A 27,359-nucleotide genomic window follows, 5' to 3' on the forward strand; every position below is an offset into this window, starting at 1 on the left:
GAAGCTCAATAAGGGTTTAAATAAAATACGAGTAATGATTATAGTAATTACATATTTATTATGTATTTATTACAATTTCATTTACACAATTTTTATAGCCATAGTATCAATTTCGTAGATATGTACAATATTACAAAAAAAATATTAAAATATTAAAATTGCATACTTTATAATATAATTGTATTAATAACGGTTTAAAAATGAAAATAAAATGTACCGAAAATTAAGGAATTTATTTTTGATAAATCATTAAAATCACTCGAATATTCTATTTTTACGGATATCCGCGAAAAAAGATGGTAGCCAATCCTAATAATGATTTCGTGAAAGGTGTGATATTTCTTAAAGAATCCATATGTATCTTATGCATATTACAACATGAAGGTCGTCGTGAACGTGTTTTAAGCCACTTGGAATGCCTTTGTCGATTACCATCATAATAATTATATCGCGAAAGAATTTTATTGGTAGCTGTAAGATAGAGATTGCAAAATTAACTCGATTTAAATATTATTTTCAAACGTTTAAAAATACGTAAAATCAACATTTTTAAATGTTGCTTTAATGTTTCTTGCTTACTGGGAGATTCGGAGGACGCTTCTGCAGAAGCGCTGTTATTTGAATCCGATTTTTGGCGGTGAAGTCGCAGGTGCAGCTGCAGACGACGTTCTCCGCTGCCCAGGCGGTCTGCTGACAAAGGTCCCGTACTTCCGAGGCGGAGGTTCCGGTGGCACAGACGGTGGAAATGATGGTTCGAGAATCTTAAAGTCATATTTTATATTTTAAGTAAAATATAATTTTAAAGTTACAATCAGTTACTTTTTTTTAAATAATTCTTGATATCCATATATAAATACATATTAATAATAACTTAATATAATATTTTGAATGTGAAACAAAACCATTAAGATTTAATTCAATTAAACAGCTGCGAATAAATTCAAACAAAAACAAATTTTGTTATACGGATATAAAAATATTGATTAAAAAGATTAATTAATAATTTGTTTGCACGTTAACCATAATATTTTTTTTATTAATATGTAATATAAGAGATTTAGAGTATCTTATCCAATGTTTCTTTTTCGAGAAAAATGCATTTAATTCACCTTGAACTTTTCGAACGGGCTCGGAGCTCCTTTGAATTCTTTTGGATATTCACTGTCGATAGCACCGGCTGAGCATGTAAGTAATTTGTCTGGGTATTTGTACTAAAAACCATCTACGATTTAATAACAATTATTGAAGCTGAAATTAAAATGATTAACTGCAGAACAGACGTCGAGAGACGACCATTACTTTTCCCATGACTTTTTCCAATCCGGTGATTTTATTGGATGTCGTAATTAATTCTGTGCTAAGCCTGTGCATCTGCATAATATATTTAATTACATTAGTATCAAAAAATTTATGCGTAGATTATTTATGCAACTTTTAAACTTACTTCGTCTTCTAAATGTTTTGTAGTCACCTTTTGCGCATCAGTCTATAAGATAAATATCTTTAATTACATGTACGTAGATATTACTACAAAGGAAAAATATAAGAAACCATTGAAATTTAGCTAACCGTTCGTACGATTACTTCTTCAAATTCCGCCTTCTTGGTTTTTAACAAAACCAATTTGTTTAATTTCTAAAAAGAGTTCTTGATAAAAAGATGCATAAATATTACAGCATTGATTATAGCGTATAAGGAAAGATTGATCATGAATGAGCATAAGAATGTCAAATTGAACTGACCGTTTTATTCTCTGCAACTGTCATTGACATCTCCTGATTTGATTTTTCAATTCGTTTTATTATCTTGAAAACAATTGTATAGAAAAATAGATTAAAATTAATTTGAGGCTTCAAAAGATAGATATAACGCTATTTTTTAATTACATGTCTAAAAAGCATATGTATATATATTTTAATTAATTATACATACGCACATTTTTTAAATATATTTAATTAATTAATATTTATTTATATTAACTATATACATATTGTTTATGATTTTACAATCATAACTTATTTAGACTACTCACGTTGTTAGCATACCACAGCGCTATGTAGAATAAAATATACATCAAAATGCAGACGTAAAAGTTATCCAAAACGTACGTTCGTATAAACGACTAGAAATATGAATAATTAAATAGAAAAAAATATCAGACTCAAATTATCACCGCAAAATTATTTGACTTTAACGCTGATTTAAAGGGTTTACCTGACGATCGTAAATGTCAACAAACTTCAAAATCGGATGAGATCTCGATAGTTGAGAGAAATAGCACGGCCTCTGCGAGAACATTCTCGAGAGCGCAATCCATTAGCAAAGTAAAGAGTTACGAAAATCAGAGAAACTCGAACAAACCAACAAACGTGGAAGTCTAGCGACGTATCTCTGCGATAAGACGTGGAACGAGAATTTCCGGATGATTTGACAGCATCGTGTGAATGCGTCTCATTTATATCTGCCTCGTAAAGTACTCGTGAATAGCGGAATATCGCGGAAAGCCGTGGCAAACTTCGTGGAACAAAACCATCTTCATCAAAAATTCTGTTAACGAATGCTGGCGCGATAAGCCAGTAATTTTTAATAAGAATCGCGTAAATTTTTAATTTATTAGAAAATTATGCTAATAAAGTTTTTATTTTCAAAATTCCATCGTTTAAATCGGATTGTTTGACGCTTTGCATTTAAGGGTTCTCAAATTGCGATATTTTATGCATTGGTATATCGTAACTTCTGAAAAGCTTTCTTATCGGAATATTATCTCCCCCGCATGGATTCGTATAATAACACCTCGCGGGATCGCGATAATGTAATCTCTTTCATACAAACATAATTAAGGCGCGAAGGCGCGTGTTGAAGCAGGTGACTTCATATAGCGATGGCCGCGTTTATCGATTGCAGAGGTTGCGACACGAGTGGTACGAATAATTCCCGCGATAAGAGAGAGCGTAATTTCGATAAGTGATAGGAAGCGCGACAGCGCAAAGAACATATAGGGGTCATAATTATCCTTATCATTGTTATAATCCGTTATTAATATAAGTGTTACATTCTCGAACTGTCCTTAATGCTTATCGTACTTAAATACGTATAACAACTTAAAGTGCAATCTATAATCTTTCTCATTTTTATACGACACAACTCATAATCCCCGTTTACGAGAATTTTAATTATAACGCGAGCAGTTTCGTTGTAAATGACGCTTTATAATTTTACGAACCGAAATTTCAAATGTCAGCACCGCTACATCGTCATCATTAAAACGTGCTATTCCGCGGCCTCATCTCAGCAAGGGTCTGCAAGATAGTACAGGTATTAAATTCAACTTTACGCTATGCAGGCACTTTCGTCACGGAGCTAGTACCGACAACTGAAAGGTACATTTAACTGAAACTTAAATAGAGTCACGAGTAACTATCTAGTAACTATTGAAAAGCGGCAGGAATCAAAGTTGAAGGGAAAAAAAATCTAAACTGTTGAATAAACACTCGTTAAAAGTCGCGTTCGCCGCGTTCGCCGCGTTCGAGTGCTCCGTCCTCTATCCTGTTCTCCACGCTCAAAGCAAATTATGAACTAATCCACGAGGGATCGTTTGCTTTTTACGTCAAGCACCGAGTCGGCTCCATCGACGTCCTCCGATTAAATACACAAGGATTATCACATGAAAGGCATACAGACCGCTCGGTATGCAACGACAAACCACACACACGCGCGTCATCGTGACATACGCCCGAATATGTACACAGCCGGTGATACGCTCGAGCATCGGCAGGCTCTAGCTGGGGCGAGACCGAGCCACTTGTCGTTTCTCATGACGCCTCGCGGGCAGGGTTGACTAACTAAATATCCAAGTTAGACGGGTCCCGAGGCCAGGGTTAAACGGAGCTTAAAAAGCACCGAGCGGACGCGGGATGGTGAATATCGTTATGACGCGCGAATCAACTGCGAAAACACTTGAGATCACTTAGAGGAATCTCCGCGATGCGTTTGCGTGTCCTGTCGAAACGCGCGCGACGTCCACAGCTTCGCTCTCACCGATCCATCACCCTCCCGGGGATATTTATGTAAAACAGTAGCCGATAAACGCGGCGACCCTCGAGGTAGAAGCGCGATGGAACCACTTGACGCGTCAAAAACGTCAGTTACACATTGGGGGCGGTGCTGCCGCGCAGGGTGCAGCTGGATGGCAGCTTTGGGGGTGCTTTTGTCGGAGAAAAGACGGGATTGAGAAACGACCTGAGGTATCCAGAATAGAAATTGAGAACCCGCCGCGAAAAGGTCGTTGTTATTTTGCACGAGGGGAATCGGAGAGTTTATTCGGCAATTTAAGTGGTTGTTAAATAAACGCGACACTGGAATTTGGAACCAACATTTGATATCGGAATGGAAAATAATTGTTTCCAAGATGAATCTTCTACTTGTCGCTGTTATTCATGCGATCCGTTTTTTTACTTAATATGACATTTATTCTTTCTTTTACTCTATGGGAATATAACGAAAGTAGAGGTCAGTCGCGATTCGCAAGAATATTCATTTATCTTTTTTACCCAAAATTCCCTGAATCAACCCAAGCTTTTCACCGCGTTGAAGGACAAACTCCACACGAAGGACGAACGACCACGATCGCCCTTCACGAACGAGTTATCGTGCGATCAGCGTAAGCGCCAAAGATAAAGGTGGACGAGACACGGGGGAAGAGAATTGGTCGGCCAGCTAGAGCAGGATATCGCCGGAGGATCGTGGATCCTGGCGGGAGGAACTCACCCTCTCTTGTGTGTGAGCTGCTACGGCGGCGGAGACACGCCGTTTCGGGGCGACAGCATCGGGACATAATCGATTTGCCGTGAGCTCATCCGTAATTCGCTCCCCGCAGTCAACGCGACGAGAAAGTCTCGGCGGCAAAGGCGCCATCCGAGCGAGAAATTACTCATCGTTCTGATTGAGGTTAATTAATTAGATAATTAAGTCCGTCCCCGCCCGCGCGACCGGCGCCGAGGGGACGGAGCGCGGCAGAGGGCGAGCGGCGAACGCGAGCGAGCGAGGAACGTCTCGCTTCTGTCCCTCAGGAGAAGGCGGTCGACGCCGATCCTCGTTATAAAAATGCTCCCTCGTTATTACCGGAACTGATTCCACGTCCACTTCTCTTATCTCATTAACCGTCTTTCCTCGAATGCTTTGCTCGCGTTTCGCAGTGGATAAAGTTACTGATTATTTGGCGAAGCAAAAAATTTCCATTGGAAATTTTCATCGTTTCTCACTCGATTTGAGAATCAACAAAAGTAATCGATATTCAAAGATTACGAGAAGCAAAACTGAAATATGCGATAAAATATGACTGATACCTTTGCGTAAATGCGTCATTGTACGAAGTCTAGGGAAATTCCATTTACACGTCTCTACAGAAACGTGATAAAACTTTTACAATAATTCCACGTAAAACGAGCACTTTTTTAAATTCAGCTCCGAGTCGCATTCATCCGCACAATTTTCTGTTCTTTCGCTTACCGCGGTAAAACCGCTGGCGAAGTAAGCCAGCTTACGTTCCATCGTACACAGGATATCAGAGCTTGGGGGAGGAGTTTAAAGCGAATCTCTGAAAACCCCGTGCGTTCGATAAATTTTCATGTCACCTTTATCTGACGGTATTTCACGAGCAACGCTACCCAGGGGTTGGCTCGACCATGTATGAAAGAACTCTTTACACGTGACACTTAACGAGAATCTCATAATCTTGCGGGGATGCAGCTTTCTCTCTCTCTCTCTCTCTCTCTCTCTCTCTCTCTCTATCTTTCTTTCTTTTTCTGTCTCTCCCTTTCTCGTCCCTGACACCCTGAAAATCCCTTTGAAGATCTACCCATTGACGCTCGCGGTTTAATATTCCGTCACGGATATTAATGCTCTCCTAGCAACGACTCCTCGTAAATCAGCAAAGCCCCCATGCTGATGCACTTTTCGCTACCATTTCCCAGCATTTCTCACCGATCTCACCGCGATTTTAGCTCTGCTTTCACCGATATCGCAGCCTCCCTCGCCTTTGCGACAGAACAGTCGCGCTGATTGAGAATAATGCGAAATACCGTTTATTCATTCATGTAAAAAATTCATTAGTGAAAAACAAAAAACGTAGCGACGATAAAGCGTCTCTTGAGCTGTGGCTCTTTATACGACGAAATGCATCTTCTGTCGCTAAGCACTTTGGTTGTACTTTGATATCATTCTACATGCGAGATACACACTTACAACGTGTGTATGTGAAGGGAAGAAAGGTCTAAGTTACTTTCAAATAATCTTTTAGATTTTAAAATCTCACTTTTGTTATCCATTTTCGAAAGTATTACCGCTTGAATTTATCACGGTTCGTGCACCGAAAGATATTCCATCTCGGCTTTCTTCGATTTTGCGTGTCTCGTGAAGAGAAAAGGATGTTCCCTTCGAGTCCTGTCGTTCCACCAAGCGTGAAATAAGTGTACACAACGAAGTCCTTCCGCGCCGTGCGAGGGGGCGCGTGGCTTTCCACGGCGGTCGCGACGATAAAGCGAATTTGCACAAGGGTAAGAGAAACCGAGGGAAGTAGCTTGCGCTCACAGGAAACACGATTCTCGTGTTCTTTCCTTCAATCGAACGGGGGATTAAAAAAAGGAGAATCCCTTACGCGCACGAACCGTTATAAGATCATAAAGATGTAATCGTAGACCGGGATAACATGGAGTTCTGCTACTCCTGGAGAATTATTACGCGCAGGACTCACTGAGCAAATATGACGAGAGAGTAAAGTTGCTTGCAAGACAGAATGGAAGATAAATAAATCGAGCATCTCGCTATATTACGTTGGCTGAAAAAAGTAGGTCGAATCAAATCCCTTTCTGACTTAAAAAAAAATGACCCATTATTTTATTGTAGAAGACCATTTATCTTAAGTTAACTAACACTTTAACATCACATTTCAAATTAATTATTAGCTCAATCTGTATAATTAAAATTATGTTATTAAAATAAAGATATTTTGATTAAGTTCTTTGATAATAAAGAAGAACATATAATTTAATACAATTAACATATTTTTGTCTATATAAATATTAAAGGCAAAATGAGATCGCAACGTGATTTCATCACATTGTCAATAGTCGAAGCTTCGGAAACTGAAAAAAAAAAGAGAGCGGATGTACAAGATTTAAGAGTCGTACCGTACGGATATTCTGAATCATCCCCGAAATCGAATCTAAAAGTGATTTCACAATAGCACTTGCTCGCTGGCTGTCATCCCGCACGACGTCGCCGCACCTACTGTGGATTCACTGTGCGTAACAGCACGCTGTGCTTATGGTATCCCCGATTGTCCCGCACGCAAGTGTCACGAGTATCCTGTCAGTCAAGGATCAGCGAACCGTAAGGAGGAGTATTGTACGGAAAGTATAACAGAAATAGAATCTCGGGGGTGTTGCCAAATTCCGGTCCGCGCGCGCGAGAGAGAGGGTGGGTCGTTGTTCTCGTGTACACGCTGTGTACTCGCGCGTGTGGATCATATGGGGTGGCCCTGATTGGACGTCACTCGAGAACATGTCAAATCGAAGAATATGCTGTGACTTGAAATTAATTTGAGTGGTTTTCGCAAGACCGTTGGCCAAAGGACCGCACGCGTGCGTTCCTGATTAATTGTTTTCGTCCGGTCACGAACTTCGCAACCCTCGTGGAGGATTGGACCGCTCCTAATAGTATATAAAGGACATGAATCTCAGCTATAGCGAAGAGAAGATTTTAAAAATATAAAAAAGATAATTTGATGTATTTAAATTTTTTATCTCGGTTTTCATAATTCACTTGCTTTATACGAGTATAAAGCAAGTGAGTATACTCATATATTCAATTTTGCAGTTTTATTTTAAATATTATTATACAGTAATAGTAAATCTGACAATAATATCATTGACCGAGAAAGATTTTAGGGTCTAAATTTATTTCTGCATTTGATTCAAATTTAAACCGCAACAGAGTCTTTATTTTGTGCTCTTACACTGCACTTATACGATACACTTATAAATTATAAAAGTGCATACTAAAATCATTCAATGATAAAAACGAAGTAAATAAAAGGTTCCGTGGTGTAATGGTTAGCACTCTGGACTTTGAATCCAGCGATCCGAGTTCAAGTCTCGGCGGAACCTTTATTTTTTTCATGAAATTATTATCAAAATGCCAATAAATTTGCAACATGCAAATGAGCATTAAACAGAGGTTCCGTGGTGTAATGGTTAGCACTCTGGACTTTGAATCCAGCGATCTGAGTTCAAATCTCGGCGGAACCTTCATTTTTTTGTATAAAATTATTACCAAAATGCCAATAAATTTATAATATGCAAATGAGGATTAAACAGAGGTTCCATGGTGTAATGGTTAGCACTCTGGACTCTGAATCCAGCGATCCGAGTTCAAATCTCGGTGGGACCTGTATTTTTTTACATGAAATTATTATCAAAATGCGAATAAATTTGTAATATGCAAATGAGGATCAAACAGAGGTTCCGTGGTGTAATGGTTAGCATTCTGGACTTTGAATCCAGCGATCTGAGTTCAAATCTCGGCGGAACCTTCATTTTTTGCATAAAAGTATTATTATAAATACATATGCTAAAAAATTTATAATTATGTGATACAAGGTTGGAAACGTTACTTTAAAACAGTAACGCGTTACCATTATCGTTACTTTGTGTAAAAAGTAACACGTTGCCGTTATTCGTTACTTATTTCATAAAGTAGCGTGTTACCATTGCCGTTACTTCGAAAATAACGATTTGTTACTTTTTTGTACTGTTGAAGTATTAAGTTAGTAGATTTTAAAATTATATTACTTAATAATCAATATTATATGTAATAATAAGTATTAAAACTTTAAATTCTTTAAACTGTAATTGTATAGAACATTGTATAAAATTATATAGTTTTTTTATATTTATTAAACTTGTATAATGATTTTTCTAATTCTTTATATTAATATCTTATTTACTTTTTACTATTTTTATATTATACAATTTTTATAGAAATTTAGATTTAACATTGTTTTTAGATTTTAAACCTCGTTATTTTAAATTTCAAAATTAAATCTAAATTTTTTCAATAATACGTACATATATATATATATATACATATACATATATAACAAAAGAAATTTTAATCTTTTATACAATAGTAAATACAAAATTTAGAAAGAATCCCGTACAATTTATGTAAAAAAAATATTATCAATTGATTGAATTTTTGTCAGGAAACTGTAACATATTAAAAGTAAAAAAAGTTTATCGTTTTTTTTTATTCAAATCGTGTGGAGTTTAATATGGAACAATGAGAAAGAAACCTATTTATTGCTTGATAAAAAACATTCTATGTACATTTAAAAACATGATTCTTTCTGTTGTTATTGTTAACCGTTAATTGAGTGAGGAGAGAGAGAGTCAAGTAAAGATAGTAATTGCAGTTTATCTGAATCTACAAGTGTAACACGGAATATCCAAGATACTATTTTGGTAGGCACGAAACTACCGGCATAGCTTCTGCCGATCGACTCCGATAGCCTCCAAATACGAGCACACGCTGAGCCATACGCATTGAATTACACGTGGGCTCCGAGTGATCAGCAGACGTGGTACGAATTCGCGTCGCAACAGCGCAAATATCGGCAACGCTCTTACCTCTAGCGCTCTACATCGTCGACTATATGCGGAATGTAATTTGTTCCCTTTTACAATACTTTCACTGAATCTTATTACAATTGCGATTCATAATCATATTTGAATGATTATGATTGATTATGAGTGATGATTAAGCATACATTACTGATCAATACAAAAAATTAACTTTAAACTAATTCAATGAGTAATTATATATTTAAGAACATTTTTCAATTGTATGTACATTGCACATTATTATGCTTTTAAAAATTTATTGCTATTTGATTTGGATAAAAATATTCATTCGGAATATTTATATCCAATCAAGACTCTAATGCGCGATCAACGCGTGATATATTAAATAGACAATAAGGAACTAAAGAAACGATAAAAGTAATGGCTGAATTTGTTACTGTAAAAATGTAACGACGTTATCATTAGCATTACAGACATAAAAAAGTAACGCTTGCTACCGTAAAAAAGTAACAAAAATGTTAACGGCGTTACAAGTAACGCGTTACTTTCCAACCCTGATGTTAGATATAAATGAACAAAAAGCAGAGGTTCCATGGTGTAATGGTTAGCACTCTGGACTCTGAATCCAGCGATCCGAGTTCAAATCTCGGTGGGACCTTCATTTTTTTATATGAAATTATTGTCAAAATGCGAATAAACTTGTAATATGCAAATGAGGATTAAACAGAGGTTCCGTGGTGTAATGGTTAGCACTCTGGACTTTGAATCCAGCGATCTGAGTTCAAATCTCGGCGGAACCTTCATTTTTTTGCATAAAAGTGTTATTATAAATATACTAAAAAAATTTACAATTTTATGATATAGAAATAAACAAAAAGAACAGAGGTTCCATGGTGTAATGGTTAGCATTCTGGACTTTGAATCCAGCGATCTGAGTTCAAATCTCGGTGGAACCTTGATTTTTTTGTATAAAATTATTACCAAAATGCCAATAAATTTATAATATGCAAATGGGGATTAAACAGAAGTTCCATGGTGTAATGGTTAGCACTCTGGACTCTGAATCCAGCGATCCGAGTTCAAATCTCAGTGGAACCTGTATTTTTTTACATGAAATTATTATCAAAATGCGAATAAATTTATAATATGCAAATGAGGAATAAACAGAGGTTCCGTGGTGTAATGGTTAGCACTCTGGACTTTGAATCCAGCGATCTGAGTTCAAATCTCGGCGGAACCTTCATTTTTTTGCATAAAAGTGTTATTATAAATATGCTAAAAAATTTACAATTTTATGATATATAAACAAATAAAAAGAACAGAGGTTCCATGGTGTAATGGTTAGCATTCTGGACTTTGAATCCAGCGATCCGAGTTCAAATCTCGGTGGAACCTTCATTTTTTTGTATAAAATTATTACCAAAATGCCAATAAATTTATAATATGCAAATGAGGATTAAACAGAGGTTCCATGGTGTAATGGTTAGCACTCTGGACTCTGAATCCAGCGATCCGAGTTCAAATCTCGGTGGAACCTGTATTTTTTGCATGAAATTATTGTCAAAATGCCAATAAATTTACAATATCCAAATGAGGATTAAACACAGAGGTTCCGTGGTGTAATGGTTAGCATTCTGGACTTTGAATCCAGCGATCTGAGTTCAAATCTCGGCGGAACCTTCATTCTTTTGCATGAAATTATTATTATGAAAGTGTTAATAAATGTATGATTTTACAATGTACAAATAAACAATAAATAAAAATAATATAACACAGTAATCAGTAGTCTGGATTTTAATTTTAGCAATTTGAGTTCACATTTTGATGGAATTTTAGAATTTTGCATATGAAATTAACGAAGCAGTTATTAAAGTTTTAAATAGAAAGTATTTAACAACACGATTTGAAAGCCTTCTACGGTCACAGTTAGATTTTCGTGCTTGTTTTTATTTGTGTGAAGAAGAATTTAGCATGAGAATAATAATAAAAGCACGTAGGCGCCATGGTTCTATGGTGTAATGGTTAGCACTCTAAGTGTTTATTTTTATTTATCGGAAGTACACGTGAATAAATTCTCTTAAATATTTTGACAAGTTTTTAAATCAAGTTATTTTTTCATTAAAAATTTAACCAAAAAAATCTGTTTTGTTTTTTTAAAAACTTTAAAAGAATAATAGAATAGTAAGAATATTAATTATATTCATATTTAATTAAATAAAATATTTTTATTTTATTCACACTTATATTATTGAAGCCTTATATTATTGAAGCCTTCACATTCACGAACTAGTAACTTAGAGGGATATTTTCTTTTTTATTTGTTATATTTATATTAATACTTAAGTTTGAAATAATAAGCAGTTATATTTTATACGTTGTTGTATCATGAAAGCAAAAATATAATTCGAACAAGAACGCCTTCTACGCTCGCAGCTCGATCTTCGTGCTTGTATTGTTTGAGTGATTTTATATACCTTTCTCAAATTCAATGAAAATATTAATATTTTTTATTAAAAGAAACTCTTTTACGTTATTTAGTTTAATTATTTTACATTTAAATAATTAGTAATATGTATTTACAATATCTTATACTTCATGTAATATATAAAATAAATGTAGTAGTGAATGAAGTAACGATTTAAGCTCCTACGTTTCCAAGCCTTCGATAGCTCAGTTGGTAGAGCGGTGGACTGTAGTAGGGAAGATCCGATACGGACATCCATAGGTCGCTGGTTCGAATCCGGCTCGAAGGAATTTTTTTTTTTTTCAAGTTTTTTATTTATATTAATATAAAATAAATATATTATATTGAAATATAGCGTGGAAAAACAAAAAGTAATAGATAATAAAATTTAATTATTCTTTAAATAATATTAATAACATTTTACTAGTTAAAAATTATTTTTAATATTTAATTCATAATTCGAAATATTTTGATAATAAAAATAAAAATGCAAAATATAAAAAAGTTTGTTGTCCCTTATTGATTATTTGTTATCAAACATATATAAAAAGAAAAAAAGAAATAAAACGAGACAGACAGATAAACATGGCAGTTCAAAACATTCGCAGATAATATTTCTCCGTACCATTTTATTCTGTAAATTTCGATATTTGATTTGTTATTGCATCATTTGCGATACAATTATCACATTATTTATGATGCAGCTTTAATCTTGAGGTAGGTAAGGCCAAACATTGTATTTCAAGGCGTTTCATACAAAACACAGTCTGAAATTTTTATCTCAGAAAGCAGCGTTCCACTAACTTGTTTCATTCGTATAAACATTTTTAAGATCCGTTATTCTGTCAAAATAAAAAGAATAAAAATAATTTTATTAATTATTCTTAATTCGGAAAAAGGAAATATATATATCTTATATGTGTGTGTGTGTGTGTGTGTGTGTGTGTGTGTGTATCTCTCTCTCTCTCCTTGTGTTAAAAATTTAACACAGATATACACTGAGCACACACAACAATATTTTTAAGCTTGTGTAAATAACAAAATAAAAATTTAATTATAATTTAGTAATAATAGTTTTACTAAATTTAGTAATAATTTAGTAATAATTATGACAAGAAACGAGATGATTCAATTTTAGAACTTGATTTCTTTTAAATAATTTTTTCAACAATAGAGCATATATTTTCATGTATATTCTTTCTTCTTCGATTGGGAAACACTGGCCTCCAGAGGATCTTATATATCTCATCGTGCATGCCAATCACCATCAAAGCGTCGTAGACGCCCGTGCTTCATGGCCCGATACAGTTTACATAAAACTATAAAATTATGGTCGTAGACGAAGGAGACGTCCCCTAGAGGAAAACGAAGACCCCGCGGGAAGAGGTGGGCCATCGTAAAACCGATGAGGTATTTTTACATGAAGTCATTAAACTCGGTTTACTGCGAAACAAAGTGCCTCACCACCCGCGCTCTCCCACCGCGTCGCTTAATTACTCCTCATCGCCGAATTAAGGTCCTAGATCGCACTCTGGTTTAATGAGAGACGAATGTTTAATGAGGGATTCGTGGGGAGAAACGTGTTCTCGGTTCACGAGATAGTTTTCACGACGTCGGGAAAATCTCGAGTCGGTCCCCCCCTCGTAGAAGGACGCCAAGAATTATGTAAGCTGTTGTACGCCGTTCTCGCAAGAACAGCAGATTTCTACACGTTTTCCCAATTTCACGAACGCTATTTGAGGCTTGACCTCGTTACTAAGCGATATTGGTTAAGAATTCCCAACGACTACGGTTTTTCAGATCGAGGGCACAACAATTTTTCGTTGCTGAAATCTCTCTCTCTCTCTTTCTTTCTCTCTTTCTCTCTTTCGTATCCTTATTGCGAATACGAAATCTTGGAATATCGAATAAATACACTTCGGGTATTCAGATCTGAACGAATGCAATACTCCAACAACTTGCGCAAATGCTGACGGAATTTAGATCTCGTAAATTCCGAAGTAGGCTCTGAATTATTTAAAGGGGAGCTAAATTATTTAAGAAATGGCGATGGAAATGTTATATCTTTTAAGAGAACGTATACGTATCTTCGTTTCGTCGTGGACAGCTTTATCGTCGCGCAATATCTCGTGCTTTAAAGTCCATTTTTAAACAATGATAGCAAGCGGTAGATAGACCGGCTAAAAGCGGCGCCAGAATGAATCGTATAAACCGTGTCTTTAAAGCGTCGCGTAGACAAACAATTTTTAGAGGCAGTTAAGTCGCGACATTGTACACGAGTCGAAGTATCAAACTATCGTGTATACGCGTGCAACTCCCAGTGATCATTGGATGCGAAAAAGTACGCCATTTCCGATACGCGTCATCTCTTCGAGAGATTCGTTTTACGAAGCGGGGCACTTTTACGCGACGCGACGCGCGCTTTGGACATATAAAAAGAATTTCTCGTCTTATTTAAACATCGGTCCCCCCGTATGCCTCCCTATCGCTCGAGGCCTAATAACGTTTTTACGACGCAAAGTATTTCGAGGGTGTCGCGAGATCGCGAAGGGGGTCGTGCTGCGCCGCGCCGCGCCGCGCCGCGCTACGTTCCGGTGGCTGTAATAAAACACCTTGTAATTGATGCGACGCGCATAAATCTTAGATATCGAGATTTTACGGGGAATTGGCTCAAGAAGCTGCTTGCCTCATTGGATTTACGCAAAGTTTCTCAGCCTCGAGATTACACGAGATAAGCGTCAATGCGATCGCATCGCTTTGGAAGGGGTAACATTTTTTTTTTCCATTTGTTACTGTGCACCATATTTCGATTCACTTACGGAACAGATTTTTTCGCTCTGGTCCAAATTTTGTGCACCCTCAAACTTTCGTAAAGGGCACTCTAAGAGTTCTTGTTTCAATGCGCGTTCGACGGTATCGCCTCGAGACAACGTGCAAGAAGTTGAATGCGCGTTTCGTGTATAAACGGACGTATAAACGACGAAGTTACTTTATACCCCCCGGATTTAAGGAGTTACGCCGCGACCATAAGCTATAAAGATTCCCGTCATAACTCGAACGGTATCACATTTTATTTAATTGCCCCGCGGGCTCTTCCCCGCCCCCGCGTGCATAATATTATTTATTGCCAAAGAAGCTGTTAAAGTTTAGCGTCGCGGAGGCGCTCACTCTCAAAATTAAACGCGATAAAATGTTTGTTATCCAATCGACTCGCTACTTAATGTCCTTTCGCCCCCGTTTGCCGTCGCGTGCGCCGTCTTTCGTGCTTGAATTTGTAGAGAGAAAGACCGGTAATCCGGCGCTAGGACGGCCAGCGACGTATTATCTCGTGGATAAGAACGCAGGGAGTCGGATAGCTTTACAGCCATTTAGCTGCGAAGACTGTTATAAGCGCTCTCCGAAGTACGTAGACGTACATTACGATTCAGATAATGGAATGTTTGAGAACGTTTGCATTAGCATATCGCAGTGTCACAACGAAATTTGAAACTATGAAGAACAGAAGATTCCAGAGACACAGAGAATAAATTTCGCGGAGAGAAGCGAAGGCTCTTGATGTAATAAAATTTCAACGTGTTTTACGGTTCATGATATATCATCAAATAGTGCCACAATTATAAATTCAATTATAATATTGAAAATATCATTTGTAATAATCGTAATGATATTCGATACGATTTATAGTTCCACTGTTTACTGCCATTAATCTCGATATCGTTAGTCGTCTTATTGTTAGTCCAATCTTCTCATTCACGAATATCGAATATCTGCAATATCCGATAACGTTTATTTAATATCGCGGTTTGTCTTCGTCTCATCTTTCCAAGACGATGAAAAACTACACGACATTATTTTATAGATAAGGATAACACAGAGTTAGATGACAGTTGCAAAAACAATTATAAGCAGAGAATAAATTTCGTAAGCGGTAAGTTTTTAATGTAATCAATTTTGAATACAATCCAAATTTGATTTCTTCTTTTGTGGTTCGTGATACGTCATCACGATGGCGCCATAACGGTTGAGAGCTATTCTATAATAATCGTATAATAGCCAATGCCATCTCATTACTAAATCCCATTACCGTTAGTCCAATCTCTCATTCACGAATTCTACGATATCTGATAACTATTTAATGTTTTCTGTCTTTCTGCCCTTTCTCGGCACGAGGGAAAACTATACGACGATCCGTACATTATCTCGAGGATAAGGCAGACTTTACAGCCACCAAGTTTCGAGAACGGATTATAGAAACCTTTCGAAAGTATATACCCGCGTACGACGGATACGACATATTCGCCAAGTAAGCTCGACATTGTCGATCAGTTAAGCTCCATCACGGGAGAGGCTAAAGCGCGATAAATCCGACGTCGCGGAAGGATGCATAAATCTTCTTAATTTACTACCACGTAACTTTTATTTCCTCGTACCACCTACCACGTTACGCTAGCTAGTAGTATCGAGATGTTTAAAACTTTTGAACCACCTATCGCCACGATAAGCAGCCATTTCGACCTCGGGATTATTAATTTAGATTCGAAATGGCCGTGTTTTATACCGCACACAAATAATCCAGGCTTTCGTGATACTGAGACGTTATCGTTTGAAAAATTTACACGCGTTTCTTCGTAAATCAATACAGAAGATCGAAAATTAAAAATTAAAAAGCTGCAACAAATAACTTTTAAATTTTCGAAAGAACGATCAATCGCACTCTACCGAAGAGGAAACGATCGATTCACCTTAGTGATGGGATCTCTTCGAAAATGCATTTCCGGGATATCAAGATAAAAGCTCGTGTGATTCTCGATTACACGTTCCGTCATTACGGGGAGTATTTTATCGCCTGTCTGAGTTACGGGATTCCGCTCGTTAACCGGAAAGTTCCCGGAGATCGTCGCGCTCAAATTTAAATTGGGAAAGTATTTTACGAGCGCGCAGGAGTTTCACGGTAGCGTTGTCACATCTTGATGAACTTCCGGTAACGATCGTAGGAAAATGTCGCCGTCGTCTGCGCCGCCTACGTTGAACCCACTATACGACCGCGCCGCGGGAATCTGGTTCACGAAACGAGGATCCACCGAGATTAATGAACGCCGATTACTTATTCGTGCCATTTACTCCTGATTGGGTGCGCCGCTGTGATTATCGTATAACAGGTTACTACGGAATATGGTCCAATCTATTTAACACCTGTGGATCCCATGCATTTTAAAGAAATCGATAATATTGACGTAATGAAAAAAATAAATATAAAAGAAATTGTTCGAAACTGTATTGTGTTTATCATTGACGAAACAATTATGATTTTTAAAAAATACACTAAATTATGCAAGATATTTTTATAGAGTTAGAAAATTTTTAAAACAAAATTAAAAGATAATAGAATAAAAATAATCACATATTTCAATTTTTCATATGCAAATATTGTAAATAGAGATGAGTGTTTTATCTTATGACTTACTTAACAAATTTCTCTAAAAATCCAAGAATTAATCAATAATATTCACGTACTATTAAAATATTACTGTAGATGATACTGTTCAAGAATATATCAGATTTTGTTATTGTACATCATAAATGTGTATCGCATAACTTATCTAATCCGATAAAGCCCACCGCCATGACTAACTAATAGCAACCATGCTATCTCAATTAATCAGCGAGTGAAACAAGTAACGTTTGGCAACAGAAACGTTTGTGCAATCGAGAGCGATGACGGACGAGCACGTGAGGCGGCATAAACGCGCACCATTAAATCTACCTCCACGTGTTTGCGAAACAAGCAGAAAAAGCGCTAGATGAGATGGAAAAAAGTGTATCGTATCTGCATTTAAAATAGATAATCCGACTCCCTCTTTGTGCCACTTATCCTCGCAGTCACAATTCGCGCACGCTTTGTATCACCGTCGCCCTTCACCGCTAATGCCCATAATACAATGCGAGCGTCTTGTATCTCGTATATGCGTAATGTGTACACAAGGTGTTCCACGAAATTCACAATTTCAAGGAGACGGAATTCTTCAGCGATGAATGAATCAAGAAGGATCTAGCCGAATAAATCTATGAGAAATAAATAGCTGAAAGGCTTCCGACCCACGTGCTATGTTTCGACATCCAGACAAATCATTACAGAGATTTAATAGGACGTATGTGTACAAGCAGCCACCTGCGGAGCGAGTACGGACACATACACGTGTGCGATGTCCGCCTACCTGACAATACGCCGTCCCAGTAGGATCGTAAAGTCGCTCTTTACGCACGCTGCGAAATGGTCGGTAGATAAACGCGTCGCGGACACTTGCCTGACGTAGATTATGATAACCCGCCACGGTGCATCTCCGCGGTGTCCTACGCCAACGGTATGTCCGCGTAAAATTGTCTCGTGGAAAGTTCTTCTTACAGATGACTCGGCAAATTCTCCGCGGAAGATCCGATTCACGTCGCTAAATTTAAATAGCACATTTACATGCGGTGGCATACGGCGATATTTTTAGAAACTCCACATTCGACGTGCTCTCGATACAACCGCGAAGTAAATCCGGAATTATTGAAATCTACATCAAGTCCGTACACGGACGGATGGTATCAGCCGCGGATCGTATTTCTCCGAGCAACACTGCAATCGCTTCCTCATTTTTTTCCCTCCTGATCACCGCTGTACTATTGCATCGCGCCGTAACTTTGACACCGACGCGAAAAAACGGACGGGCTCGAAACGATAGGTAATAAAAGTCACATCGGGTGCGTACGGCGGTGATCCGGGAGAGATAAGAGGCCTGATGGACAGCGCGAAATCGAGCGAAGCGCGATAACGTAAGCGCATATCAAACGATAATTGCGCGTAGACGATAAATGAACGACTGCGTTGTAGAATCCAGTTGCGCGGTTGCGTAATCGCTGATTAAGCGACTTCGGCGGACGATCGAATAGGACTCTCCCGCAATCGACACGTGGACACATGACTATTATAGGTTACATATACAATGAAATCTCTTTAATGTCTTGATTAACTTTTCAACATAGTTGATTTACATCAATCTGCTTAAAATGTGTGAGTTTATATGTATAATCGATGATTGGATATTTTAAGTAACACACATAACAATAACGTAACAATAAAATATAAATGTAAAAATAAAATTTGCATATTGTACGATAAAGATACTCAACTATATGAGAAATAATAAATAAAAAAAAGAAATAAAAAAAATTCTTTTTAGGTCCCACCGAGATTTGAACTCGGATCGCTGGATTCAAAGTCCAGAGTGCTAACCATTACACCATGGGACCTTCACGGCATGGTCGGGCTTATTGAACGTACACGTCAACCATCCAAATTAAAAATTCGGTCTTGCGTGAATAATTCTAAAAACAGAAAGATAAAAAAACAAAACAATACCAATAAAAATTGTAATACATTTTATATAATCGTTGTATTTTCATCCAAGTTAAAATAACACATTCTCGTTTACAGCTGTCTGAGCATCATATCTATGTTACGCATTCGTAAAATATCGTTCGTTCACGAATAAATTACAATCCCCGTCGTGTTACATGCCCGCCGCCGTAAAAGTGGTTATTTACAAATCCCTTGCTACATTGCACCCAGTCTTCTCCTCCCCCTCCGTATCGCAAAGGAAAGAAAAAAAGCCTCTCGAGCTGTTCCGCGAGTGTCGTCCCGAATCGGAAGAGCGGGACGAACAATGTATAAATTCGAGCACCCCTCCAAAGTGAGAGACGGGCAGGGGAGGGAAGAAGGGTAGAGGGTGGAAACATAGATTTCGAAAGCATCGACAAGCGGGAGCTGGTGGAGGTCGACCCCTTCTCACCCCGTGTCAACCCCTAATTGAACGGAAGCCGGCAATAAATATTACTGTTTCTTTCGTGGGGCCGATTTTATAATGGCGCGCAGCCGTGGCATCGACGGAAGCGGATGTGCAATCAATGTGACATACGCTTCAGAGATTTATACGTCGTGTCGCTCTCTACGTGCGATTAACTTGCAATCGGCTCGGGGACGAAGACGCGCTGTCGACGAGCTGCGGAATTCGCTAATCTCGTAAGTGCTGAAAGATAAAAGATTTTTGCATGGAACTTTCTTCGCAAAATTGACAACGCATGTGAAAGTATGCTATCTATTAAGTGCAGGGATAATGTCTCGAAAGAGAATATCGACGGTAATAAATGTCGTTTATGTGCCAAAACGTTTTTCTTTTATATCTTCACTCTTAGAAAGTGAGTGAAAAAAATTTTTGCGATTATCTTATTAACATTTGCGTAGTAATTTAACAGCATTGCAAAATATGAAAAGTGTGTTAACTGCGTGTCAATATAAGGCATTATAAAAATGATGAGCAAACAACGGGAAAGTCTATAAACTACTTAGAAATTTATACATTAATGCAAATTCCGCATTTGAACTTGTTTTTTATGATTCAATACAGTTAATCAGCTTATAAAATGTATAATAATTATCCCACACTTGGACTTTTTCGTGCTAATCCGCGACTCGGAAAATTGATTGCGTGCTGCAAGGAGAAGGTGTAATTCACATTCATCTCGATATCCGTCCTATTAGCTCGAGCCGAAAATCCATCACATGCTCGGCAAACGCATTTATCGGGGAAACACAGGTGGCACGGTCGTGGGGTACGTCTGTCATCTCGCAACGCGCGGCAGAATCATTCCCGTCGGACCAACGCCCCCGCCGCGCCGCCCCCCTCTCTCACTGTTCGCGATGCCTGCAAAGCCCCGGTGGTGTCGCAGGCTGCGACTTCCGGTTCCTTCTTGATAATTAGAAGCGACCCCGGCTCGTAATAACAATAACGGCGCGTGCTACGAGGCAGCGGCCCCGGGGCACCTCGTTTGACATCAAAGTGAGTACCTCCCTCTCCCCGTCGCCCACCTCGCGCGCGCCTCTGTTGCCGGCATGCAACGGGGCACGACTAATGAGATTCACTTTGCTTACGGTTTTGCCCCTGCTCTCGCGATACTCGCTTTACCCCGTTCCCCCTTTCCCCCTTGACACGACCAACTTCGCTGCTTCGCTCGCCACCTTTCGATCATTTTGATCATCGCGGCGATACCGCGCCCCACGGTGATGGCGCGCCCCTTTTTTTCCGGCTTCTCGTACCACGACGTTGTTGCCTTTGTGCCACCGCTCTCGTAAATATTTGAGCGCGGCTCGCCTCGTTAACAAAATTTCTTGTTGCTTGTTTGACGCGTATCGAGAATCGGCTACGTAAATAAAAATAAAGATCAAAATTAAAATAATGACCCGTAATTCTTTTTATTCAACGATCGCGTGCAATCACTGGTCCGCGAGTTTATAACAGTCTGCAATTCTTTCTGTCATTCGTCGAATTTATAAGGCTATATACCACATTATATTTCAATCAGTTTAAATAGATGACAATTATGGAGATGATAAAGAGATCTATTTATGAGCTTTATATTTGGTGGCTACGCGCAACGAATCCTGTGACATGCAGAACGAGGCGTTACGCATCCAGTCGGTCTTATCTACTCCATAGGTGCAATTATCCCTACCAGTTTTATTGCGCGCTTAATTGAAACAAATCATTGTAGCAATCTAAGCTTGTCCCACATACATGATCCGCTCGGCTACTTAATATTATCTCGTAAACATCGCAATGCTTCGACGCGCGGTACCTCTCGGCAGAAATAATTTGTCACGCGGTGCATAGTCATCTTACTTAACGTTATAACGAATTAATTATTGATTAGGCCAGTATACTACCTATGACGCGTTGCGTCATCCATTACCGATAATATCTATAACTCATCAATATTTATCATCATCGTCATTCTGACTTGTCTTCGCATTCACCCGCACGTAAAAATCAACCGCTTACGCGCCGTTAGACCCATTAGCGAGCCCTGTTAATAGAGAGTATTAATTATGTATGCATCTAGGTCGACGACAAGGAGGAGATCGAGACGTGACTCTGACTCTGACGATGACGACAAGGACGTCGATGGCATCGACGACGAGTGCATTATGATGCACCCCTATGTCGCCACGTGGCCGCCGCTCGGCTCGACCCGCGCGCGAGACACGCGGGGCCCGAGCGGGATTTTAAAACGCGCGGGAAAAAGCGGGACGCACACGGATGACACGCCGTAAGGGCGGCACGAATTAACGCTGGAAAATAAAAGAGCGCGCTCGTCACGCCTGGTGGCAAAATGGCCTGTGACTAATGCGGCACCACTTCCTGCGCCAGCTCGAGTCCTCGACTTGACTGCGACTCGAGTGCGACTGCGATACGCTATGAAAATCATGTCACGGACATATTGCCGGACCGTTTCCGACCGTGCTAGAGCTCCCCATACGCCATCGATATAATTAATTACAGGAAGTTACCCCGATGCGAGACTCGTACGCGGCGAACAGCGAAAATTGAATCGCCTGTTATCCTCGAACTGGTCTTGCTCCCATAGCCGATACGCTTAATCGTCATAGGGGAGACTATATTGAAGTTGTTCCAAATTGAAGGTGGAAGTCATCAAGGTGTATTACGTTACGGCCAATGTAACGTGCAGCGCGTAACGGATTTCGAAAAATTATTCCTTTTCACAAAGTAGTAGCCTGTAGTGTTTTTCTTAATTTAATAGTACTTCAGTGCGCTGCAAAAACATGGCTCGTTGAATGATAAAGAAAAATATTAATGTTAACATTCAAGCCTTACATCTTTTTTTTAATATTTTTATCTAATTATATCTTCTATATGATTTTTATTTCAAGATTACGACAATTTGCATTTTATTAAAAATACTATTCTTTGCTAATTTATACTGCTTTCTTTAATTAATTTAATAGTATTTGAACGCTGCGGAAAGATGTCACTGATAACTCGTTAAATACAAAAGAAGATATTAGCATACGGTTAAGGTCATCCTATTGTTACCCATGGTTACATTCTTTCCCTGATTTTTCAAGTTTATTTGATGACCATGACTTGCATTTTATAAAAATGTACTGCTTTTTGGCATTTCATGTTGTTTTGCTTAATTTAATAGTATTATATTGCCAAAAAATATCGATAGCTTTCGTGATATAAAGAAGAAAAATATTGACATTCAGAGTCGTACCACTAACTCATCCTTTCTATGATTTTTGAAGTTTATTCTATGGCATGACATGCATATTACGAAAAATGCTAATCTACCACATAACGCTCTTTTCATATACCGCACACAAAATATACATATATTTATGCTTCTTTCATTCGGAGCGCGTCTCGCTCCCTTCGTCGCGAACATATGCCGCGCTCACGTTCCAGGGTTACGCGTACGTTCATTAGCGTACGCAGTACGCTATTACGCCGTGGCATAATTTCGAGCGCGATCATTTTCCAGAGATAGGAAGTCTTCCGGAAGAGCGCGGCGACCGGCGTCTCTCTTGGATAGGTCAGTGTCGAGAGCCATTCATGCCGAGAGCGCGACGACGCCACGGGTGGGAGAGATTCGCGACGAAGCTTTTTCGCACCAGCCTTGCATCCGAGAGCGAGCTTCCCCTCCCTCTCTCTCTCTCTCTCTCTCTCCCTCCGGCTACACGACTAGCTGCGAATCGTTGCACGGTGCGTTCACACGCGTTCACGCGCCAACACGCACGGCGTTTCAATCATTTTTATCTGGCGAATCTGCATCTCGTCGCTCGCTCTTACGGTCGTAACAAAAGTGGACGTAGCAGATGCCACGATGCGGGCATTATCTCGTCGATGGCATCTACGACGGTCACGCCCATTTTGAGGATCATTATTCTAGTTGGCGGTTATCATTTCACTTTTCACCGAGTCTCCAGTTCTGGTAATGGATAAGAAAAAGCGCCTCTTGATCGAGAGACTGCTGAGTCTCTCAGTCTCCACGTCCGCCCTTTCTCGTCGCGTTAGTCAGTCCCGCCACCCGTGGTGCAATTGTGTCAGCCTAATGGTTTTTGCTCCTACCGAGAGCCCTATAGGCATGACGGACAGGAAAAGAATACAAGAAGTCAAAATTGTGTCGAGCCAAAATGTCACTTTGATTTTTCTTTTTACGCCTTGCTCGACAAAGCTGAATAGGTTCTACATCTACATCTTCCATTTTCTGACTTATTCTTTCAACCTTTCCATTCTTTAAGAATGTATATGAGGTCTGACCTGCTACCTGCGTCGAAAAAAAAAAATAGGAGGATAATGCGTCGAAATTTTGCTACTACGTCGTAGAACATTGAGTTATCCTGACGAGAGTTACTACAACGCCATTGCGCTTTGTTCAAAGCTGACAGATTGAACTGTCGAGTAACCAACACGTCCAGTATCCCCGGGATTACGTTGGATGCTGATAGCGTCAATGGAACGCGATACTTTTCGCGATACATACACACACACACACACACACACACACACACACACACACACACACACACACACACACACACACACACACATATATATATATATATATGTATGTGTGTGTTTATATATATTTTTTTCGCGGACGATGCTGTCGATAACAATTGTCGCAACGCGACGGCGCGTGACAAATGGCAACCCGCGGGATAGCCCATGGTGGATTCTTGTAATTTTAGATTACACTTCGTTGCCCAAGGGCTATGGTTAACGCATGGTCGGTCAACCCCCTCGGCCATCACGGAGTATCTTGTCCAGAAGGGTTAGATTAGATACGTCGTTCACTTCGAGCCATATATCTGTTCGACCCCGTCTTTCCATCGCTATGCCGCGTGTGTACACATACCTATTTATCGACTGTATGTATGCGCCTCTGTATGTAGGCGTATGTATTTATTGACATACGTGTCTGACGTGTGTGCGTGCGTGCACGCGTGTGTGCGTGTGGACGAGCGTGAGTCGCGCGGTGAGTTACGGGGCTGCGGACAGAGTGATGCATTGCCGCAGAACCGAGAAGGACCAGATCCCACGGGAATCGAACGGGAACCCTTGCACCTCACACCATTACACTCCTTGACAGAAGGGGGGAGGTTGAATTATTGGAATATCGACGCTACCGGGCATTAAATGCTTCAATTACGATTAATATCGAAATGCGTTAGAACAATGCGCGCGGCCCGTGCTTCCGAATGGATACCTTTTGGGACAGCGTATTCACGTCTGTCTCTTGTATTTGCACTATTGCTGCACTAGTGCTGAATAAATGCTTCGTTCTATCTCAGCAGCTACGTTAACGGAAACAAGCGATTATGCATCATTCGTTCTATTCTTACATTAAAATGTAGTATCTATAAATATTTTTCATTAATATTTAATGGAACAAAACATGAATGAAGTGCGTTGTATTATCTAATATATTCCAAGGTGATCTACTTAAAAATTTAATCTCTTAAATATTATATAATTGTAGAAATATACTTTTTTTGTTTTTAATATCAAATAATAAAAATTAGGAAAAATTTATGAACGAAATTTATGAATCAATTCCGATAATCGACATCGATTAATGCCTAAATGCTTTTCTTCACGTGAAAAACTTAGTAACGTAAACACTGAGATAATTTATTACGGTCGGCGATATACACGGACGTTTGCATAATAAATGCGCGATGTAAGATGACCGCGGGTGCAAACAATCTGCGTAAAGCTGTGGCGATTATATATCGTACATACATGCTTACTTCACGCGCGTCAACGTTTTCGCTCCCGTTACGTCGCCACAGTAAAACTGTCGTCGGTGAAATACACGGGTGGACTCTAGTACGGAGGGCAAACGTTATTGTTGCACCATATAAATCGCGCTTGATCGCGGAGGAGTATGGACCCGTATATCAAAACTACTGCCGCCCGCGCACCCACTGTAATTTGTGGCCGGTAATAGAAGAGGGAAGCGCGCATCCGACGAAATTATTATCCAGAAAATACATGAATTCTGCGGCGACGACGGCGGTACTTCGGGGTCGCTCAAAGGTCGTAGTACGCCTCCCTAGCGATGATACTTCGGGGCTTCCGTAGGCAATGTGCGAACCGACACTGCTGCCGGCAACGTCCAGCCAATTCCAGTAATGCACAAATATGGCATACCGCGCGGCAAAGCTATACCCATCTCGTCCTTTACGCCGGAGAGCGAGGTCTACGATAGAAAGATTTTATGAAAAACTTATGGATTCTTTTCACATACGTAGATAAAAGTTCTGTCCGAAGTTAAATCGCTGCTTTTGGGACGTTTGTGTATCATCTTCATTACGATATGAGTATTTTCATCGAGAAATTCAATTTGTATAATTTTAAAGATGCCATTCTACAAGAAAGAGCCGCGGCGTAGGGTGTCTTACGTTCCCTCGCACGATCATCCACCTATCGCGACGTTAAAATACTCTGGAAATCATGGCCACTCGGGCGAATTCCGGCAGTGGAGAAGTTGCCAACTCGTTAAAGCTAATATCGCAGCCTCCACCCCAATTGCTAATGCGTCCGCCCGTGCGCACCCACGACACAACACTTTATTTTTATTTAAAGTGCCCGAACCACACCCCTCCGTCTCGGTCGCCGATTGCTCGACTGGCTGTGGATGGCTGATCGGCTCCCGCCTCGTTCCGGCGGATTCCGAGGGGATGCGGGGGAGATTCGATCGATTACCGCGATTAAAATAAAATGTAAATGGCGGTACGCGCGCGCGACTCGTGTGTTATGCAAATTCGGTTCTCCGGTAATCACTGAGTGGAAGCTGATGTCTTCCTCCGGCGCTAATGGCCCGGGAAAATGCAAAAAAAGACGAACGGAGAGAGAGAGAGAGAGAGAGAGAGAGAGAGAGAGAGAGAGAAAGAGAGAGAGAAAGTCGATAAAAGAGAAAATAACAGCGCCAAGTGTATTGCGGCTCGCACGTACGAACGTAGTTCACTCTGCAAGACGCGCGAGTGTGGGTGAACGTGCGCGCGCGCGACAACGAATCGAAGAGGAGAGGAATGAGTCGCTTGCGAAGGTTGCACTCGAGGGTGCAGTTGACTTCAATAGTTTAACGAAATTGCCGAAGATCCTCGCCGTTCGACCCCCTCGTTCTAGAAATTTTCTGATTTCCGGACTACTTCGATATTTATTTGTTTCTTCATGTTTCACGACGCGAGACGCGCCCAAAGAAATACTATCTAACACGAGACTGCGAGAATAGAATCGTTAAGACTGAAACTAAATGAATCTTTGCCAAAACGTGTTATACTTGCTCTTTATATTACGTTGCAATATTAACTTATTACTACATTTTAATGAATATGCTACATTAAA

The 27,359-nt window shown here is 39.4% G+C and overlaps 1 protein-coding gene and 14 non-coding genes across 15 annotated transcripts; 13 read left to right on the top strand and 2 right to left on the bottom strand.

Moving 5' to 3' along the window:
* Window positions 1–37: 37 nt before the first annotated feature.
* On the bottom strand, window positions 38–8,866 carry LOC105193148. The gene is made up of 9 exons (XM_011157497.3): window positions 2,215–8,866; window positions 2,033–2,122; window positions 1,743–1,805; window positions 1,570–1,635; window positions 1,445–1,486; window positions 1,300–1,371; window positions 1,110–1,222; window positions 580–761; window positions 38–471 (listed from the first exon to the last, which is right to left on the bottom strand). The coding sequence occupies exons 1-9, from the start codon at window positions 2,296–2,298 to the stop codon at window positions 275–277; spliced, it is 909 nt and encodes a 302-aa protein (XP_011155799.1). The 5' UTR covers window positions 2,299–8,866; the 3' UTR covers window positions 38–274.
* On the top strand, window positions 8,094–8,165 carry Trnaq-uug. Its single transcript has one exon. It is a non-coding gene; the product is annotated as a tRNA-Gln (tRNA).
* Window positions 8,235–8,306, top strand: Trnaq-uug. Its single transcript has one exon. It is a non-coding gene; the product is annotated as a tRNA-Gln (tRNA).
* On the top strand, window positions 8,377–8,448 carry Trnaq-cug. The gene has a single exon. It is a non-coding gene; the product is annotated as a tRNA-Gln (tRNA).
* Window positions 8,519–8,590, top strand: Trnaq-uug. The gene has a single exon. It is a non-coding gene; the product is annotated as a tRNA-Gln (tRNA).
* A 1,361-nt stretch (window positions 8,867–10,227) lies between the features above and the next one.
* Trnaq-cug lies at window positions 10,228–10,299 on the top strand. Its single transcript has one exon. It is a non-coding gene; the product is annotated as a tRNA-Gln (tRNA).
* Window positions 10,300–10,369: 70 nt separating this feature from the next.
* Trnaq-uug lies at window positions 10,370–10,441 on the top strand. Its single transcript has one exon. It is a non-coding gene; the product is annotated as a tRNA-Gln (tRNA).
* Window positions 10,442–10,525: 84 nt separating this feature from the next.
* Trnaq-uug lies at window positions 10,526–10,597 on the top strand. The gene has a single exon. It is a non-coding gene; the product is annotated as a tRNA-Gln (tRNA).
* Window positions 10,598–10,667: 70 nt separating this feature from the next.
* Trnaq-cug lies at window positions 10,668–10,739 on the top strand. The gene has a single exon. It is a non-coding gene; the product is annotated as a tRNA-Gln (tRNA).
* A 70-nt stretch (window positions 10,740–10,809) lies between these two features.
* On the top strand, window positions 10,810–10,881 carry Trnaq-uug. The gene has a single exon. It is a non-coding gene; the product is annotated as a tRNA-Gln (tRNA).
* Window positions 10,882–10,964: 83 nt separating this feature from the next.
* Window positions 10,965–11,036, top strand: Trnaq-cug. The gene has a single exon. It is a non-coding gene; the product is annotated as a tRNA-Gln (tRNA).
* Window positions 11,037–11,106: 70 nt separating this feature from the next.
* Window positions 11,107–11,178, top strand: Trnaq-cug. Its single transcript has one exon. It is a non-coding gene; the product is annotated as a tRNA-Gln (tRNA).
* A 71-nt stretch (window positions 11,179–11,249) lies between these two features.
* Window positions 11,250–11,321, top strand: Trnaq-uug. Its single transcript has one exon. It is a non-coding gene; the product is annotated as a tRNA-Gln (tRNA).
* Window positions 11,322–12,300: 979 nt separating this feature from the next.
* Window positions 12,301–12,394, top strand: Trnay-gua. Its single transcript has 2 exons — window positions 12,301–12,337; window positions 12,359–12,394. It is a non-coding gene; the product is annotated as a tRNA-Tyr (tRNA).
* Window positions 12,395–19,326: 6,932 nt separating this feature from the next.
* On the bottom strand, window positions 19,327–19,398 carry Trnaq-uug. The gene has a single exon. It is a non-coding gene; the product is annotated as a tRNA-Gln (tRNA).
* Window positions 19,399–27,359: the final 7,961 nt, after the last annotated feature.

This window comes from Solenopsis invicta, chromosome 3 (assembly GCF_016802725.1).
Source record: "Solenopsis invicta isolate M01_SB chromosome 3, UNIL_Sinv_3.0, whole genome shotgun sequence".
Classification (NCBI taxonomy): domain Eukaryota; kingdom Metazoa; phylum Arthropoda; class Insecta; order Hymenoptera; family Formicidae; genus Solenopsis; species Solenopsis invicta.